At 41.8% G+C, this 16301-nt stretch overlaps 1 protein-coding gene and 1 pseudogene across 1 annotated transcript in view; one reads left to right on the forward strand and one right to left on the reverse strand.

The window, feature by feature from the left end:
• Positions 1–15218, reverse strand: part of SOBP (sine oculis binding protein homolog) — a 139130-nt gene extending 123912 nt beyond the window's left edge. The window contains exons 1-2 of the mRNA XM_028104245.2: positions 15123–15218; positions 1756–1894 (exon numbers count right to left, since the gene is read on the reverse strand). Of these exons, the coding sequence (XP_027960046.1) occupies positions 1756–1894; positions 15123–15218 (235 nt within the window). The remainder of the gene's footprint in view (positions 1–1755; positions 1895–15122) is intronic.
• A 30-nt stretch (positions 15219–15248) lies between these two features.
• On the forward strand, positions 15249–16081 carry LOC148164073 (uncharacterized; annotated as a pseudogene).
• Positions 16082–16301: the final 220 nt, after the last annotated feature.

Raw genomic sequence — 16301 nt, forward strand, 5'->3', positions numbered from 1 at the left:
ACTTGCTTTCCTTCTGACCACATTTTCTCAAGTAAAATGGCTATGTAACAAAACAAACTTTTCCTTGCAGATCTTTACCAGAACTCCACAGACCATCCTGGACCTTTTTAGTCTTGTCACCATAAATTTCCAGGGGGCTCCTTTACAATTTGCTCTACTATGATAGCTAATATCTCAATTGTATCATGGTGATGAATTTTAGCACTGTGAAAGCCCACAGAAACTTGAGAGGCAATTAACCTCTTCCATGTACAAAGTGATATATAGCAGGCATCACCCTCTGGCTAACAGGGGGGCAAGCTAAAAGCATGCCCCTCCAGTTTTATCACTAGGTCCCACTGTATTAAAAAGTTTGGTCATAATATAATCAAAAGAACCAATGAGAAAGAAGCAGATTATTAGAAAGAAAACTTGTTTCATAGGGTAAACTCTTTAAATCAACCCACTAATATCCATTAAATATTAACAAAAATGAAAATAAAGAAAACTTACAATGATATGAACTTTGTGAATTTTATCCTTGCATGTGAATCATTTAAAAAAAAAATTCAACCATGGAAAACAACTTTTTCCCTCTAGTAGCATATCCTGGCACTCTCTCCATGTTCCCCAGAGGCAAAGATTATTACCTAGACCAAGTATTATACGAGCTATTAGTTTATAGAATATAAACTCATGACTTGCATTTTTCATTTACAGTGAAATTGATGATACTATCTCTGTAACATGATGTGTACAATTTCATAGCAGGCTTAACATGAAATTTGTCACGTACATTTAATTCCACATGCCTGCAGGACAGCTCATTTACATTTTGTTGCTTGGCATATAAGAAGGAAAAGCGCTATCTTAGAGACTGGAAATAAAATGCATGAGCAGGTAGTTTATGCCAACAGATTTTGACTGCAGAGCAAATACTGATCAAATTGCCAATGATGATGCACAATGAATTTTACCCACATTTTATTGAAGTTCACCATACGGATCGCTTCTTTACATCCTCCTTTTCTTTGACAAACAAACTCTCACTCCAAATTTAGGTTCATAAATTCAGCATCCATATCAACACCCACCAATGGTTCTAGGCTTCCCTCATGAGATATCTGACACTGCTATTCGCTGATAGAATCAGTGTTAATTCAACTTGGCCAAGGGTCTAATTTCCACTGTTTAGCTAGGCTTTGATGAAAACTCTTATAAAATAATGTAGGATCCAATCATGCACTACTCTCTTACTCCTCCTACTCTATCCAAGGCTGGGGGCAGGAGGTATTTCAAACACAAAACAGAAATAGGGCTTTCCTTTAGAATTCCCACCCAAAAAAGGAGGAAGAGGGGATTACCAAACTAACCACAATTTTCTCTTAAGGTCTAAAAATCCAAACCCAGTATTTCACTTAATAGAAAGTACCAGTCCCCAACAACTAATATACCAAAGACTCGGGAAATTAGAAGGAGAACTTAGCAAACACTGTCTCTTTCTATAAATCTGTGGGCAGGGCCATAGCCCTTAAAGTCCCTAGCCCTCACTAGCTGGCTCTCCCATCGCTTAGAGATTAAGTTGTGCCTATTTTTGTTTTATGTTGTCCTCTTGTATTCTGTGGAATTCTGCTTATGGGAAAGCACTACTGGGGATGTACATTTAAATCAACCATTGGCATAATCAACAAAATGAGTCCCAAAGCAACTCAGTTCTGGCAGGTTGAGATAGTTAATCCTTCTTTGCATGAACAAAGGGACATTAAATGTCATTACCTTTGAGAACAGAAATGTGCTGCCGGCTCTCTCCATCTGTAGAGTAGCTCCTGAATTCAATATCCTCACCATCTTTCAATTCAACCTTATCATAGCCATACCAGCCGAGGAGTTCATTCATAGTGTTTTCTGCAAAGTTCTGAAAGAGAAGCATAGGCTTCTTTTTTATATAATCAATAACTATTTTGAAAAGAATGCATAAATCGAGTTCTGTTTGCACTACCCATTAACTACCAGACCTGCCCCACCTCCCCTAGAGTCCTGTTCATTTTTCAAATCACGTTCAAAAACTGTAATGCATTTAAATCTCAGGATGATGCATCCAATTATGACAGGCCTTCAGACCTTTGCAATTTAAAGATAATAAGAAGAAAAGGTATTTGTCAGTTTTGCTTACAAATAGGAAGTCATATTTTAGAATATTCTGCAAAGTCTATATCCCACACAAGCACAAAAATATTGAAAGGTAAAGCACAAAAACAGCTAAGAAAATATTTTGAAAAGGAAAACAATTAATTGGCCTTTTTGTGGTTCAGATTGATTTAAATTAGAATTGCTTTCCGATTCAGGTATTATTTTTTAACATAACTCTTATCTCAGATAAAGCAAAATCTCAGCCAAGAAATAATTTCGCAGTTGTCAAGGCTACAAGGGTCTCCCTTTTAATTTTCCATTTTTCAAGTGTATACTTTAAAAATCAATGCACAGGGCGCCTGGGTGGCTCAGTTGGTTAAGTGACTGCCTTCGGCTCAGGTCATGATCCTGGCGTCCCAGGATCGAGTCCCGCATCGGGCTCCCTGCTCGGCAGGGAGTCTGCTTCTCCCTCTGACCCTCTCCCCTCTCATGCTCTCTCTCTCTCTCATTCTCTCTCTCAAATAAAATAAAAAAATAAATAAAATCTTTAAAAAAATAAAAATCAATGCACAATTTGCTTTACAAATTTCACTAGTGACAGATTCTTTCTCCATAAAATGAAAGGTCACTATGATTGTCTTCTGACAAGTAACATAAAAGTACCAAATAACCTTAAGGTTAATAGTCAGCCCAGATTTTAGAGAACACCTGAAAACACTTTATGAACTATAAATCAATATATAAATGTAAGATACTATTATTGTTGTTATTATAGATACCAAACTGTGAAAATAATGGGTATAGTTGGACAGCTTTAAAGCTTTAATATCAGGTGACTATTTTTTTGTGACCTTATCAACTGCTAGATCTGGAAACAAGATGTGAGACTGTATTAATGATCTTAATGCTTGCATGTGCCTTAAAACATCTCTGAGAAATAGAGTAGAGTGGTAGTAACCAGGAGTTTGGGGGGGGTGAGGGAAATGGGGAGATATTGGTCCAAGGGTACAAATTTCCAGTTATTAGATTAACAAGTTTGGAGATAAAATGTACAACATGATGATAGCTAATACTGTATCATATACTCAGATGTTACTAAGAGAGTACATCTTAAATGTTCTCACCACAAAAAAGAAATGGTAACTATGTGACAGGATGGAGGTGGTAGCTAAGGCTACATGGTAATCATTTTGCAATATATAAATACATCAAACCAGCCCATTGTATACCTTAAACTTACACAATGTTATGTGTCAATTATATCTCAATGAAGCTGAGGAAAATTTTTTAAAATAAAAAGAAGGGCTCTACACTGCAGAATAAGGGCTTCATAAATATTCAATGAATTTATTTTTTTTAAAAATCTCTATCTGGCAAGGCATCCTGAGCTTCCCAGACTTGCTAGAAAAACTATATATTCTAACCTTCTCCGTGGCTCAAAGAACCTTTTCTCGTTCTCCCTAGAAGCTGTCATTTCCGAATTACACTGGGATGTATAATTTATATACCTGAAACAAAGCACCCAGGCTAAACCAAGAGTGTGCACAGCCTCGACGTGTGAGTTCCTGTTCTCTTGAATTTCATGACTTTAGATTTCAGCAGGGGTTGCATAAAAAAGAAAAGATATTACACTACTGACTCCACAAAAACAAACTTGGCATTTCAAACCACCCACAGAATGCTAGGTTCTTTGCTTTAGTGCCCACTTAAGCTCAGAGCTCCAACTGGGTCTACGTGACAGAATAGTGCACCGGCAATTTAAAAAAATCTAGCCAGATTGATTCAGTGCTACCATCCACAAGGCCAACAGTCAGCCATATCAAGCTTTAGTGAGGCATTTATTCTCTCTGATGGCTGGTCATGTCCACTTTAAATAGACATTCTTTTCATGAATGCACAAAGATGATACGATCGATATGTATAATAAGCTCTGCAACTTCTGGAATACCACTGAGGAGGACTCAGCTAAATGCTGCTCTACTCAATCAAAAGAGATCCCTTTAATGAGGCGTCAGTCTCCCCTAACACCCAATTCTTTTCACTAAGCTAAGCGCCTGGACCAGAGAATGACAGTCGCTAAGCACACAAATCGAGGCCCTCCATCAGTGGTCTGGCAGCAGAAAGCTCCAAGGATAAGGATTACACCTTACATCAAAACGCCAATTCCCAACAGCATTAAAAGCCAAGTTCAAGCCATCCTATTGGTCTGTGTGCTATTTACCCGAATCTCCAAGAGAACTGTGCCAATGAGAGAGAAAATCTTTTGCATAGTAACTCTCAGCCACCATATCCAATTTTATAGACCATTTGTATCTGGGTGCCTCTCTCTCCGGTTCTGTCTAACCTCTGAAGTGACACAAAGGCTACAGATGCATAATTCATGGAACAACCTCCCAGCCAAGGATATAGATTTGTTTGTTTTAGTCCAGCTGCAAATCCATTCAGCTTTTCAGAACCAATCCCAGGGATGGAATCCAGAAGTTTCAGACATTAGGGTAAAAACTGAAACCTCAACTGGATTATTAACACCAAATTCATATTATTGGGGCATCTTAACTGCATCACTTAGTTTATGGTTTGTGCTGAAAACTCAGAGGCTTCATGGAACAATCAATATGAACTTGATCTATTCCATGATTTTCAAGTTACTATAAATGTCAATGAAAATACACTCTACAACATTTCCTTTCTTGTCAGTGAAAATAAAAATAAACACCTTAATGCTTTGATACATGCCTGCAAAAGCAGAAAACAAAAGGTTTATAAACCTTCAAGCTATAAAACTCAAATCTTTCATGAAAGGAGAAGAAAGATGAAAGAAAGAAAAAAACGAACGCCAAAGTTTCTTGCAGCGTATGAAATAAGACTATTACTTCTGTCTTATACACTACTGTATTAAGAAATCAAAGAACCCCAAGGAATAGATAATTTAAGATTTTTAATTGCTAGGTAGCATTTGATGCTAGATATCATATGGGCTCATTATGGTACTAAACCAAAGGAAATGAAATAGATTTTTGCAGTTATCATCCAAGAAACATAACATACTCTAGAAGAAGTAAATTCAATGTTTATGGCCCATAAGGGCTTTCAAATCCTTCTGGTAGAAAATTCCAGCAGTTGTTTTTTCCACATTTTTTTTGTATTATTACCCTTAAAAAAGGAGTTTTTTATTTAAAAAAATATTCCTTTCCTACAAAAGTTTCTCATGCATGTTATTTTTTTTTAAAAAGGTGATAAACTACAGAGATTTTTGTGGTAAAGATGTTCAATAATAAGACAGGTTACTGTACCAAGGGAGGTACTGAAATTTGTTCCCCCCAAATCTTCACCCAGCAAATGTCCTAGAAACAGAATGGGAAACTGAAGTCCCTCAAGTTCTCTCCCAGCAGTAAGATTCTGCAAAATCAAAGAACTTTTACTTACACAAGAAATTAAGTACCTTTTGCAAAGAAATATCATAATTATCATGATCACACATCATAAACTTTACTGAAGAGTTACTATTTCAAATATTTTATCATTGCTCCCATAAACCATGAAAATTGTGCCAGAAATTTCAATATTCTGGCATCTGAATCGCATTTTGCAGACTGCCTCTCACCCTTGGAAGTGGCACAAAAATCCTCTCTCATACCATGTGGTCCAATTTGGGTTTGGAAAATAGGTCACTATAATTATAATGATAATGTCTAACACTCTTACAGCCCTTTACAGTGTTTCCACATCCTTTAACTCTCTTGTTCCTTTCAATAACCCTGTAAGTTGGGTATTTGATTTCCACAATAAACTTCTGATGAACCTGTATGATACCCTCATTTTACAACAGAAAATTAAGAGCACCCAGAAAGTAAATGACAGGCATGAGACATCACCCAATAAAGTCAAAACAAAAATACAGATCTTCTGATTCTTATACCAGGCCTCTTTCTACGATCAATTCCGTATAGTCCAATGTGTCAGCAATTCCAAAGAAACTACCTCCTTGGACCAATCAAAGAGTTGCAAAGAAATCATACTACAGGATGTCAACATCGCGTATAAAGAGCTTTCCAACTGGGGCGTCTATCTACCTATGTTGAAACTTCACTTAACTTGCTTTCGGAATTGATCATTGGCCTCTATTCTCTTTAATTATTTGTATTGTTGGGGGGGGTGTTCAAAAGTCACTGTTGAAATTTAATCTTCTCATTTTATAATTTTGGGGCATTGGATCTGATTCTAATTGCTTTGTACTTTTTTAAAAAGATTTTATTTATTTATTTATTTATTTAGAGAGCACATGAGCAGGGGGAGGAGCAGAGGGAGAGAGAAAGAGAGAGAGGGACAGAAGAAGACTCCCCACCGAGCAGGGAACTAACACGGGCCTCCAGCTCACAATCCTGAGATCATGACCTGAGCTGAAATCAAGAGTCAGACGCTTAATGGACTGAGTCGACTACTCAGGCACCCCTAATTGCTTTGTACTTTTAATATTTACCCCCCATATTTCTTCCTTACCCTCTCCAATTCCCCTCTCTCAATTCCAGGGGTCCTAAGGAAAAAAGACATTCCTAACATTTAGTCTGAAAGCATGAATTTAAAAAAAATAGGTCACAGAAAGATGATGGAAAGGCTGGAAATTTTACTATTTCCCCATTCCTTCTGAGTTCTTTTGATACTGGCAAAATATATTTTTGTTGAAACTTAATTCCCAGGACATTCATTAGATTCTCTCCTTATTTACCCGGAGGTACTATACAAAAGTCAAAGTTCAGTCTAAATGATTTTTCATTGAACATTTTACCGGTAAATAAAAAGAGTTAACTTCAAGACACTTTGAAAATTGCAGTAATTACAAATTCTCACAATACTTCTGAAATGCAAGTCCTTCAAGGTCTTTGAAAAGGACTAAGGATTTTATTCTGAAAACACCAAAGAGATTTTAAAATATAGGTAGGTACCGGGGCACCTGGGTGGCGCGGTCAGTTAAGCATCCCACTCTTGGTCTTTGCTGGGGTGGTGATCCTGGGGGGGGGTGTGAGATTGAGCCCCCAGGATCCCAGTTGCGCTCAGTGAGGAGTCAGCTTAGGATTCTCTCTCCCTCTCCCTCTGCCCCTCCCACCAAGCACTCATGTGTGCTGTCTCTCTTTCTCTCAAATTAATAAATAAATCTTTAAAATATAGGTACGTATCACTGATTTCTTTCTTACCAGTTCTCATAAAATTGAATGCTGACATGCTTTCAACTTTGTATCCTAACCAAGAGAGCAGAAAGTTTTCAGAGAGCTCCCAATCATTCATTCAAATTAGGGAAAAGCCATGTCCTCTCTCTCCCCACAAACATAATCCCAATTTTCACTCCAAGTCCCAGTTTTGGTAAAATATGTCACCTATCCCAAATACACTGTAAGTTACCCAAAGGGCAGAAACCCTTTATTTCCCCCATGCCTCACCTAGGACAATGCCTAGCATTTAGAATATACTCAAGTCAATGTGCTAGTACATTTGAATACATTCACAAATATTTTCTTAAGTGTATAAATACAGAGAAATGATCAAATAAATTTCAGGGAAACTGATTCTAAAAATAAGTATGTGCAAGTTAAAAGAATTGTAATATCCAGTGTTAATGAGCAGTCTCCTAGTATTGAAAATTTAAGTTGATACAACTTTTAGAAAGGGTTATTTGACCGTATGCAGTAAAAGCCTTTAAAAATGTACATACCCTTTCATTCAGCAATTTTATTTCTCAGCACTGTAGGAACTATTCTAAGGAAATGAGCGCAAAAGTATGCATGTTCAGGAATGTTTATCTCGGTGTTTTTTTCTTAGAAACAAACTATATGCCAAACAATAGGAATCTGGTTAAATAAATTACAGCTTAGTCATGGAATGACTAAAATGGAATACTATTTTGCCAATAAAATATACACTGTAGATAAATTTTTACTGCCTTGAAAAGCTATTAACAATATATTGTTTTTAAAGGAAGGATAGTACACTATAAGACCATTTTTGTTTTAAAAAATACTATATATCACACATAGAAAAGGGCATTAAAAGACATATATCAAATGTTGATAGTTATTGTGTCTGCGTGGGAAAATTACAGGCTTTGTTTTTCTTTTAGCTTATTTGTATTGCTTATTCTACCACTTCTATCATGTCCATGTATTTTTATAAAAATATATCATTTTAATTAAAAACTAATTAACACAGTCTTCTCATAGACAACCATGTCAGTCGCATGCACAGTCCTAATGACAATAAAAAGGATCTGTCAGTTACATGACTTAACTTCAAAACATTCTGACACACATTGTCCATGAAAGTGAAGCCTATGAGAAATACTTTCAAAGGAAAAGGAAACCCCCGATCCTAAACAATGTATAAGGTAGGCGGAAAAAATGCTAGTATCTCTGCTGGTTGAGATTATGAATGATAGAATGATGGTTATTTTTGGAAAATATTTTACCTCCCTTTTCATCTCCATGTGTTCTGAGGTAGATTTCTATTAAGCGTCATTGAACTCATTAATTGAGATTTTAAAGGGGGGTGAGAGAGCAATCTGCAGAAGAGAGCTGATTTCTTTTGCAGACGTAAGAACTGAACTTGATTACAAGTCAGTTTTGAGTTCTATCCCCACATTGGGCCTAAGGTTGGGTCCAAGTCATCTGTCTTAACACAGGCCAACATGTCACCTATCCCAAATAGGTGAATCAGTTTTATTTTAGAGTTCTGCAAGAAAGTCGGAAGGTAAAATTTAAATAATGCAGAAGAAATACTCTAAGAGCCCTTTACAGATTACAAAATACTTCCACATTCATGATCACACCAGATCAGATGGTGTCCTAAGGATGAGCCACTTCCCACAGATGACCCATTAGTGGGCTATCCACATGCATGGAATCATAAGAGCGGTTGGATTTACACAAGAGTACCCATTGAGCCTTGATGGTTTCACCTGAACTACAGCCTTTCATCTTGAGATCCTGTAAAGATGGTCACTGCACTCCATTTGGATCATTTTGTAGCATTGTTCTCGGCCACAACACAACGATTACAATGCAGTTCTAAGGGCAGAAGACCCATCATAACACTAAAATCCAACTCCGGCCTGGAGCAGCCCCATGGAGAAAGTCTCGTTCTCTTATTGATAGATTCTAAATGGGATATCCATATAATTGGAATATGAAACCAAAATTGTGTGTTTCCACATATAAAACCTATATTGCTCTATTGTCTTGTTGTGACATGGAGCGGACAATTATGTCCCCACATTTTAATCTGTGGCCAGGACATCCAATGTCCTCAAAAAGGTCAAGCAAATGCTGTGAAATTGTGGATTCCAGCCCTGAGGCTAACATTGTGGCAAGCAAGGCAGGTGTGCGGCTCTGTGCAGCTGTGTCCAATCACAGCTGCAGAACTGCCCTAAAAATCACCAGGACTTGTTACATTGTCTTTCTGTCCCTGCCAAAGCCACTTGCCTTCAGACAGGACAGAGTTCCACAGCCCTTTGGTTATATAAGAGATATTAACACCCATCAGTCTACAGATCCTAAAATATACATTCAGAAAATCTTACCATATTCTTTCATGTCTATTTACATATTTCAATTGGCACCATCAAAAACAAAGTGCCCTATTTTTTTTCTCATTCTACCTAGTAATATCCCTTCTCTTTTAGGAAAATATTCAATAATCTTATTAGCTTGCGAGTGTAAGGGTGGCTGACTTCCCATTCCACAAGAGGAAGTTTGAGACTTCAGAGCTTTTTAAATATTCTGCCTTCTACTACTTCTAATAATTTTTTTTAAAGAAAGAGAAGTATAAAGACTCTTAATGACAAGGACACTTGCCTAGAAGATAAAAAAAAGTACAGTCACCTTAACAAGACACTCTCTCTCCCTGCAACTCCCCTTTTTTCAGTCACTTGTGCTCACTGATATTTGCCCTTTTCGAGGCCCTGTTTTGGACTTTCCTTTAAAAACTGTTACCTCTTGGTTTCTATGAGTCTGCCTTTCACACAAGGAGAGCAGGGCTTGGCTTCTCAGAGCAGTGCTTGGCAAGCATGGAGGCAGGAAACGGAGAAGGGAATGAGTCTGTCAGACTCATTTTCTTCTAGTTCAAATGTTTATTTCAGATTCGGGAGGAAGTGGAGTGGTTCCTTTCCATTTCCTCGTCTCTGGAACCTGCGAGTTGTATAAGGCTTAGAGAATCTTGCGCTATCACACTCACAGGTTCACAGACAGAGAAAGAGACACTTTTCAGAAAACCCTGGTTTGAACAGAGGAGAATTCATAGCACTCTATGCCCTCCCACAACTATCTTACTGGATTTTGACTGGAGCCTTGAGCAGGACAACGGAGAGCAATGTGGAGGAAAAAGCTGGTGGGCTCAGGAACATCCTTTTCCAGCTTCCAAGCAGTAAGGACCATGTCCCAGCTAACATTAGTCCCCAGCCCTGCCACGTGGCACACCTGAGGCCACTACTACTCAGCAGCGAGGTCTCACATAATTTGTGAATGCCAAGGTGAGATCTGTCCTGAGCCCACTTTCTAGGTTCCTGAGACTGTGTCTGACATTAGGGTGGAGTTTCAGCAGCAAAACTTAAAATATACCTGTTTTAGTAATGAGCTGATTTCAACCCTGAACATGCTGACTTTTCCACATTGTGATTTCTCTCTCTCTTTTTTTTAAATGGAAACCAATTTATCTCACTGCACTCACCAACTTGGCTCTGCAACTTGGTTTATTGTCTATGCTGTTGACACAGGTCATTTTTTAATGCCAAATGTAGACCATCAGAAACCAAATTAGCAAATCTTGTGGTGAGTTTACTACTAAACTCTAACAGATGTGCCTGACTCTAACTGTAGGCATCAGGACTGAAGCATAATTTTAAGTACAAATTACTTACAGGGAATATTTATAGACAAAAAAAATTCTTCAGTAAAGGAGACCCTAAGACATGTAATTCAGAGTATCCTGTAGTTTAACAATTGATAGAGAAATAACATTGTAAATGCATTAATTATGGTTTGTTTAGGAAAGTTTCCAGGGCAGAGTGCTTGATCTAATCACATTGGTTTTGTCAAAGCACTTTAAAAGATAAAAATCTGACTCATTACCTCTACTCATAGTGTGGTTTTTTTGAGTTGCATCGCTGTTCGGTAGCCACTAATCATGTTCATTAAGATCTATGTATGCAAAATGCATACCCTTAAGTACAACTACATTTACACTTAACACGTGTATTTACATTCACACATCCAGTAGTACAAACTACTTTTTATATTATATCTACCATGCTCCAGATGAACTCCTAAAATGAATTAGCCCTTCTATATGTTGGGATTCCCTCCTAAGATCCATTTATTATGATACATATGAGCTAACAGTATATTGAAGACATATATCTTCATTAGATACAAACACAATACTTACTTTAGAAACCAAAAATAGTCAAAATGTAAATTGCATCGCCATCTAATTTTTTAAAATCATCTCTACTGGTCACTAATTAAATTAGGCATACTGATTATAAATACAGTAAAGTAACAAGTCTCTTTAATCAAGAAAAACCAGGATGAAGCGAGGAAGAAGAAAAGGAAAGATAAGGAAACATTGTAAAGGTCATAACAAGGCAAGCATTTCTACTGGAAGATATTTTCACTACACTATAAGCAAGCTATGCCAAGTCATGTACTTTTCACACACAAAATTATATTGTATCAAATTTAAATTTGTTACAACTGCCATGCACATTAAACCAGTGATAACGAAAATGTAACGCAATATCTGATCTAGTGAAACAGCGACCAACATTAGCTCCCAGCCACATGAAGACAATCTCCAATGCCATTACTGGTGTCAGCTAAACCTCAGCCAGTCTGTCTTCTCCGGCCATTTTTAAATAAATATGTAACTATCTCAATTAGGAGATCTTGAAGAAAGCCTCCTGATGAGGTGATTCTGTTGCTCATTCTCAGTGTCCTGCATTTGCTGTACTTAAAATAGACACTTGTACCAATGTCCTTTCTATTACCCGAAGGGGGAAAAAAAAAATCACATACACACCAGTCTTTTTTCTTTCAGCTCACAGAGAAGCAACTTGATCCAACCAGTGTCGAAACCTGAGTAGGTCACTGTACACCATGATAAAATTCCCTAATCCCTGAGCCAAATCTCCCTAAGGGGGGCCTTCTCCTGATCCTCTACTTCCCAGGCTGACTTTTCCATTCGCTCTCTCCTCTTTCCCCCTTTCATTTCCCCTACCTTCAAGCCTTGATATGTGATCCTCGGTGGGGGCTCAGGTTTCCGTTTTTACAGCTTAGGCCGCGCTGGCTGTATACATTCCTTTCTTTCTGCCGGGCAGTGATTACTTACCAGGGTTTAGTTTACACTGGTCCAGATGAAAGCCGTTCAGATGAAGGCAAACACAGCCAGGCCGCTCCAGCAGCGCCGATATGAAGCTGCACAAGGCCACATTGTGTTCTCGGTGACATTTTGTTGCACATATTTTTATACAGGGCAACCAACTTGTTATGTTACTCTACACTGTAGGTTTGCGGACAAGGAGGAGTAATAATATGATGAGGCTAAAGGAGGGGTTTTATTCATGTGGTTATTAATATTAAAAGCAGAAAACATAGTAATGAGTTCAAAATAACCTTTTCACTGTTTGACTCTGAGAAATTACTTTTCAGATGAGGACTTTGGGTGCTCTTCTATTAGAGGAATACCTACAAAACAATTCCACTAGAAACGGGAATTCATGCCTATTGGCATGGTGTGCACTGACATGACTGAAGATTTCCGCCGGGATCTCTCATACATGGGTCCAAACCAGACAGAAAATACCAGTGCTCCAGGCGACTGAATTATTTGCTGCGTAAAACTTCTTATTTAATGCTACTCTGCACAGAAATGAGGAGGACTAAAACTTCAAATAGTAGGTGGTGATTTGGAAGAAAAATAACATTTTAAAAAGAGGAAATTCTGCGCACGAAGGTTAATACCATACTTAGTCCTGAAGCATTGGCTAAAAATTGTGTAATTTTTCCCCTTCACACAATGTTGTTTTTGTTTCTTCCTCACCAGTTCAGACAAACATCTGTTATACTGTAGAAGGACAACTATCTCCCAAACCACGGAGTGCGCCCGCAGCCAAAGTCAACAACTCGAGCCCCAAGCATTGAGCACAGTCAGCCTTTATATCCAGCCGGGATAACATTTCACATGTTTTGATTAAAATTAGCTAATTTGTAATTCTAGAACCTATGAAACTTAAAAGCTGCCATCCATATAGATCACATTAGGCCGTGTTTTAAAGGGCCAGTGCACACTGTGATTTCCTAGTGGCTTCCCTTCTCTCCTCTTCCTCCACCCCCCAATTTAAAATGAAATGGAAAAGTAATCTGGAAATGCAAGACAGGAGGAAAGGGTAAGCGAGAAAGAATGGTTATTGTAGACTGTTTGAATTCCACCCCCATTGTAAGACAACAACTCCTACTGGTCTCTCTTTTTAAAAACTATCATTGAATTCAACGGTGGTTTCCATCGGAAGGAATGGCATTGATTTCCAAGGCAAATCTTCCTTAACTCTCCTTGTACTGATTGATGCTGCCCCTCATGCTTTCAGGCACAAAGTTCCTCACCCAGAAATAAAAACTCTAATCTCCAAATCGAGATTGCTACAGACATTTTCCGGTGGAAAGGAAAGCTAAACACATGCACCTAGGTACTCATATAACAAGTCTTATCCATGTGCTCCTTTCTGAACGGGGGCTTCCCAGAAGGCACCCTCATAGAATATGCTTGTTCTAAGCAAGAAAGCATCAAAAGCGATAAATTTTATTTAGTTGCATGCCATTTTCATCCAGTCTGTCTTTTAAACACAAACTTCCCCAACCTGACCAAGTCAGATGGCAGTGTTTCGAATTCTATGCAGAAGATGGGGAACACCAGGACGGCTGCAGAATGAAAACTAAAGTCCCCCTGAAAACTGCTACTTGTTTGTAATTCACAGAAAGAAAAAAAAATATATTTTTTGAAATCCAGAAAGACTCGTGAAATCAACACAGAATAAAACCCTCGCCAGGCAAAAGCTTCAACTTCATGGAAAAACTCCGATTTGATGGGGGGGGTGGGGGGGGTCCGGAGCTGAGCGGTACTCTTGTGCAATCGCTCCAACGCGAACAGCTGGAGCGCCAGGCTGCTGCGCTCACCACCTCTGGAGCACCGCTGGCCTGGCGGGGAGCCCAGCCTCGCCGAAAGGACTCCGGGCTGGCCTTTCCGAACAATGGGCAGGCGCTCTGGAAGGCCGCCCCTCAGACAGTTATCTCTCAGCCGGGCTAGCCCGGGTCTGCTCAACTGTGAAGTGGAGCACGCCAAGGCGAGAGGGAGGCGGAGGCAGCCGAGGGAGAGGAGCGGACAGGGGCGGGCAGGGCGAGCCGGCGGTCAAAACGGTACCCAGCCCCATACCGCTGGGGCCGCACTTGCCGGGACACTGACAGCCTCTTCACACCATCGCAGCTGGCTAGTTGGGGGGAAGCGGGATCGAGGAGCGGGGAGATGAACTGGAGGGAAGGGTGGAATCGAGCGCTCCCGGGGTTCCGCGGCCCGGCAGCTCCTTAACTTTGGAGGCATCCGAGGAATGGTTCCCGAAGAGAGGGGGAAAAACTACACCGCCGACTAGCAAAGCCTCCTCACCATGTCCACCCGCCACTTGGGCCCCCGGTCCCCTCCCACTGAAACGCGCCTGTGCCAACCTGGGGTTTATAAGGTTAAATAGTATGTGGTTTCCCGGCCGTCCCCCCCCCGCCCCCATCAAATCGGAGGTAGGCAAATCTCGGGGATGCAGCCCGCGAGTTGGCCTCGGTTTTGCACCTGGAGGAGGAGCTGAGGCTTTCTGGGCATCCTACAGAAACTGACAAGCGCTCCCCGTGCCCCCCAAATCCTTACAACGGCCCAAAGGGAGCGGGAGGAAGAAAGAGCTCAGTCTCTCCAGCCCCGAAGTCCAAAAATACCTTCATTTCCTCATTGATCTCTCTTTTCACTGGGTGAGCCGGTTTCCTGCTCCTTTTATTTTCCGGAGGTCTCCCTTCTTTCTCCATTTCTGCCATGTTTTTGTGTCTGGTTTCTGTGGAGATGAAATGGCTGCTGCCGCCGCCGGCAGTGGTGGTGGTGGTGGTGGTGGTGGTGGTGGTGGCGGTGGTGGCGGTGGAGGTGGTGCTGATGGTGGCAATGCTGGCGGAGGTAGCGGTGCTGGCGGGGCTGGGGCTGGGGCTGGGAGGGGGGAGGGCAGGCGGGCGCCGGAGAAGCGGGGTCTCTTCTAGCGGCGGAGAACGTCAGTGGCTGTCAGAGGGAAAGGTAGCTCGAGGAGTCTCGGGGATGCCGCCGCCGCCGCCGCTCCTGCTCCCGCTGCCGCTGCCGCCGCCGCAGCCAACGCCGCCGCCGCCGCCGCTGCCCCTGCCGCCGCCGCTGCTTCTGCCGCTCCCGCCGCCGCCGCCGCCGCCGGGCTGCATCCTCGGTGCCCCGTGGAGTCGTCAGCCATCTTCCGTCGCTCTGTCCGTCTGCATGGGCGAGGGGAACGAGGGCCGGGCGCGGAGAGAGCTGCTCTGGGCGTGCGTGCGTGGATGTGTGTGTGCGCCCGGGAGAGCGCGCCAGCCCCGGCGCCCAGCGCCTCCCGCGAGCCGAGCCGGGGGCGGGCCGGGGGACGGCGCGGGGAGGAGGGGGCGGGGGAGAGCTAGGGCAGGGAGGGGGCGGGAGGGAGGGGGAAAGGTGGGGGGGGCTAGGACGGCCCCCGGCTCCGGAGCGGGCGTGGCTTCCACCGTCACTGAATACGCGGATGCTGCGCGGCTTCGGGGGCTGCTCGCGGCCGCTTGCTCATCCGCGGCGGGCACCGGCGGGACACGGCGCCCCTCGCGGCTGCCACCTCGGCGAGACGGCCCCCCGGGGCCGCCCCGACCCCAGCTGTTCTCCTTAGCTCAGTGATGTGGGCTCGCGTGGGTCTGGAGTTGGCTTTTGAGCCCGTCCTAGAAGCTGCTGAGAGAAAAAAATGAATGGGGGTGAAGGGAGGAGGTTGGGCGGTGGGAGGGCACGGGGACCCGAGGTCGAGTTGCAAGAGGGTCGATTTCCTCCCCAGCCCCCCACCCCCGCCCCGGGGAAAGCAGACTGCGCTCGACGCCTGCGGATCCGAGCTCTGG

The sequence above is a fragment of the Eumetopias jubatus genome, unplaced genomic scaffold (assembly GCF_037043125.1).
Source record: "Eumetopias jubatus isolate StellerSeaLion01/CBP00866 unplaced genomic scaffold, mEumJub1_p1.0 scaffold_6, whole genome shotgun sequence".
Taxonomy (NCBI): Eukaryota; Metazoa; Chordata; class Mammalia; order Carnivora; family Otariidae; genus Eumetopias; species Eumetopias jubatus.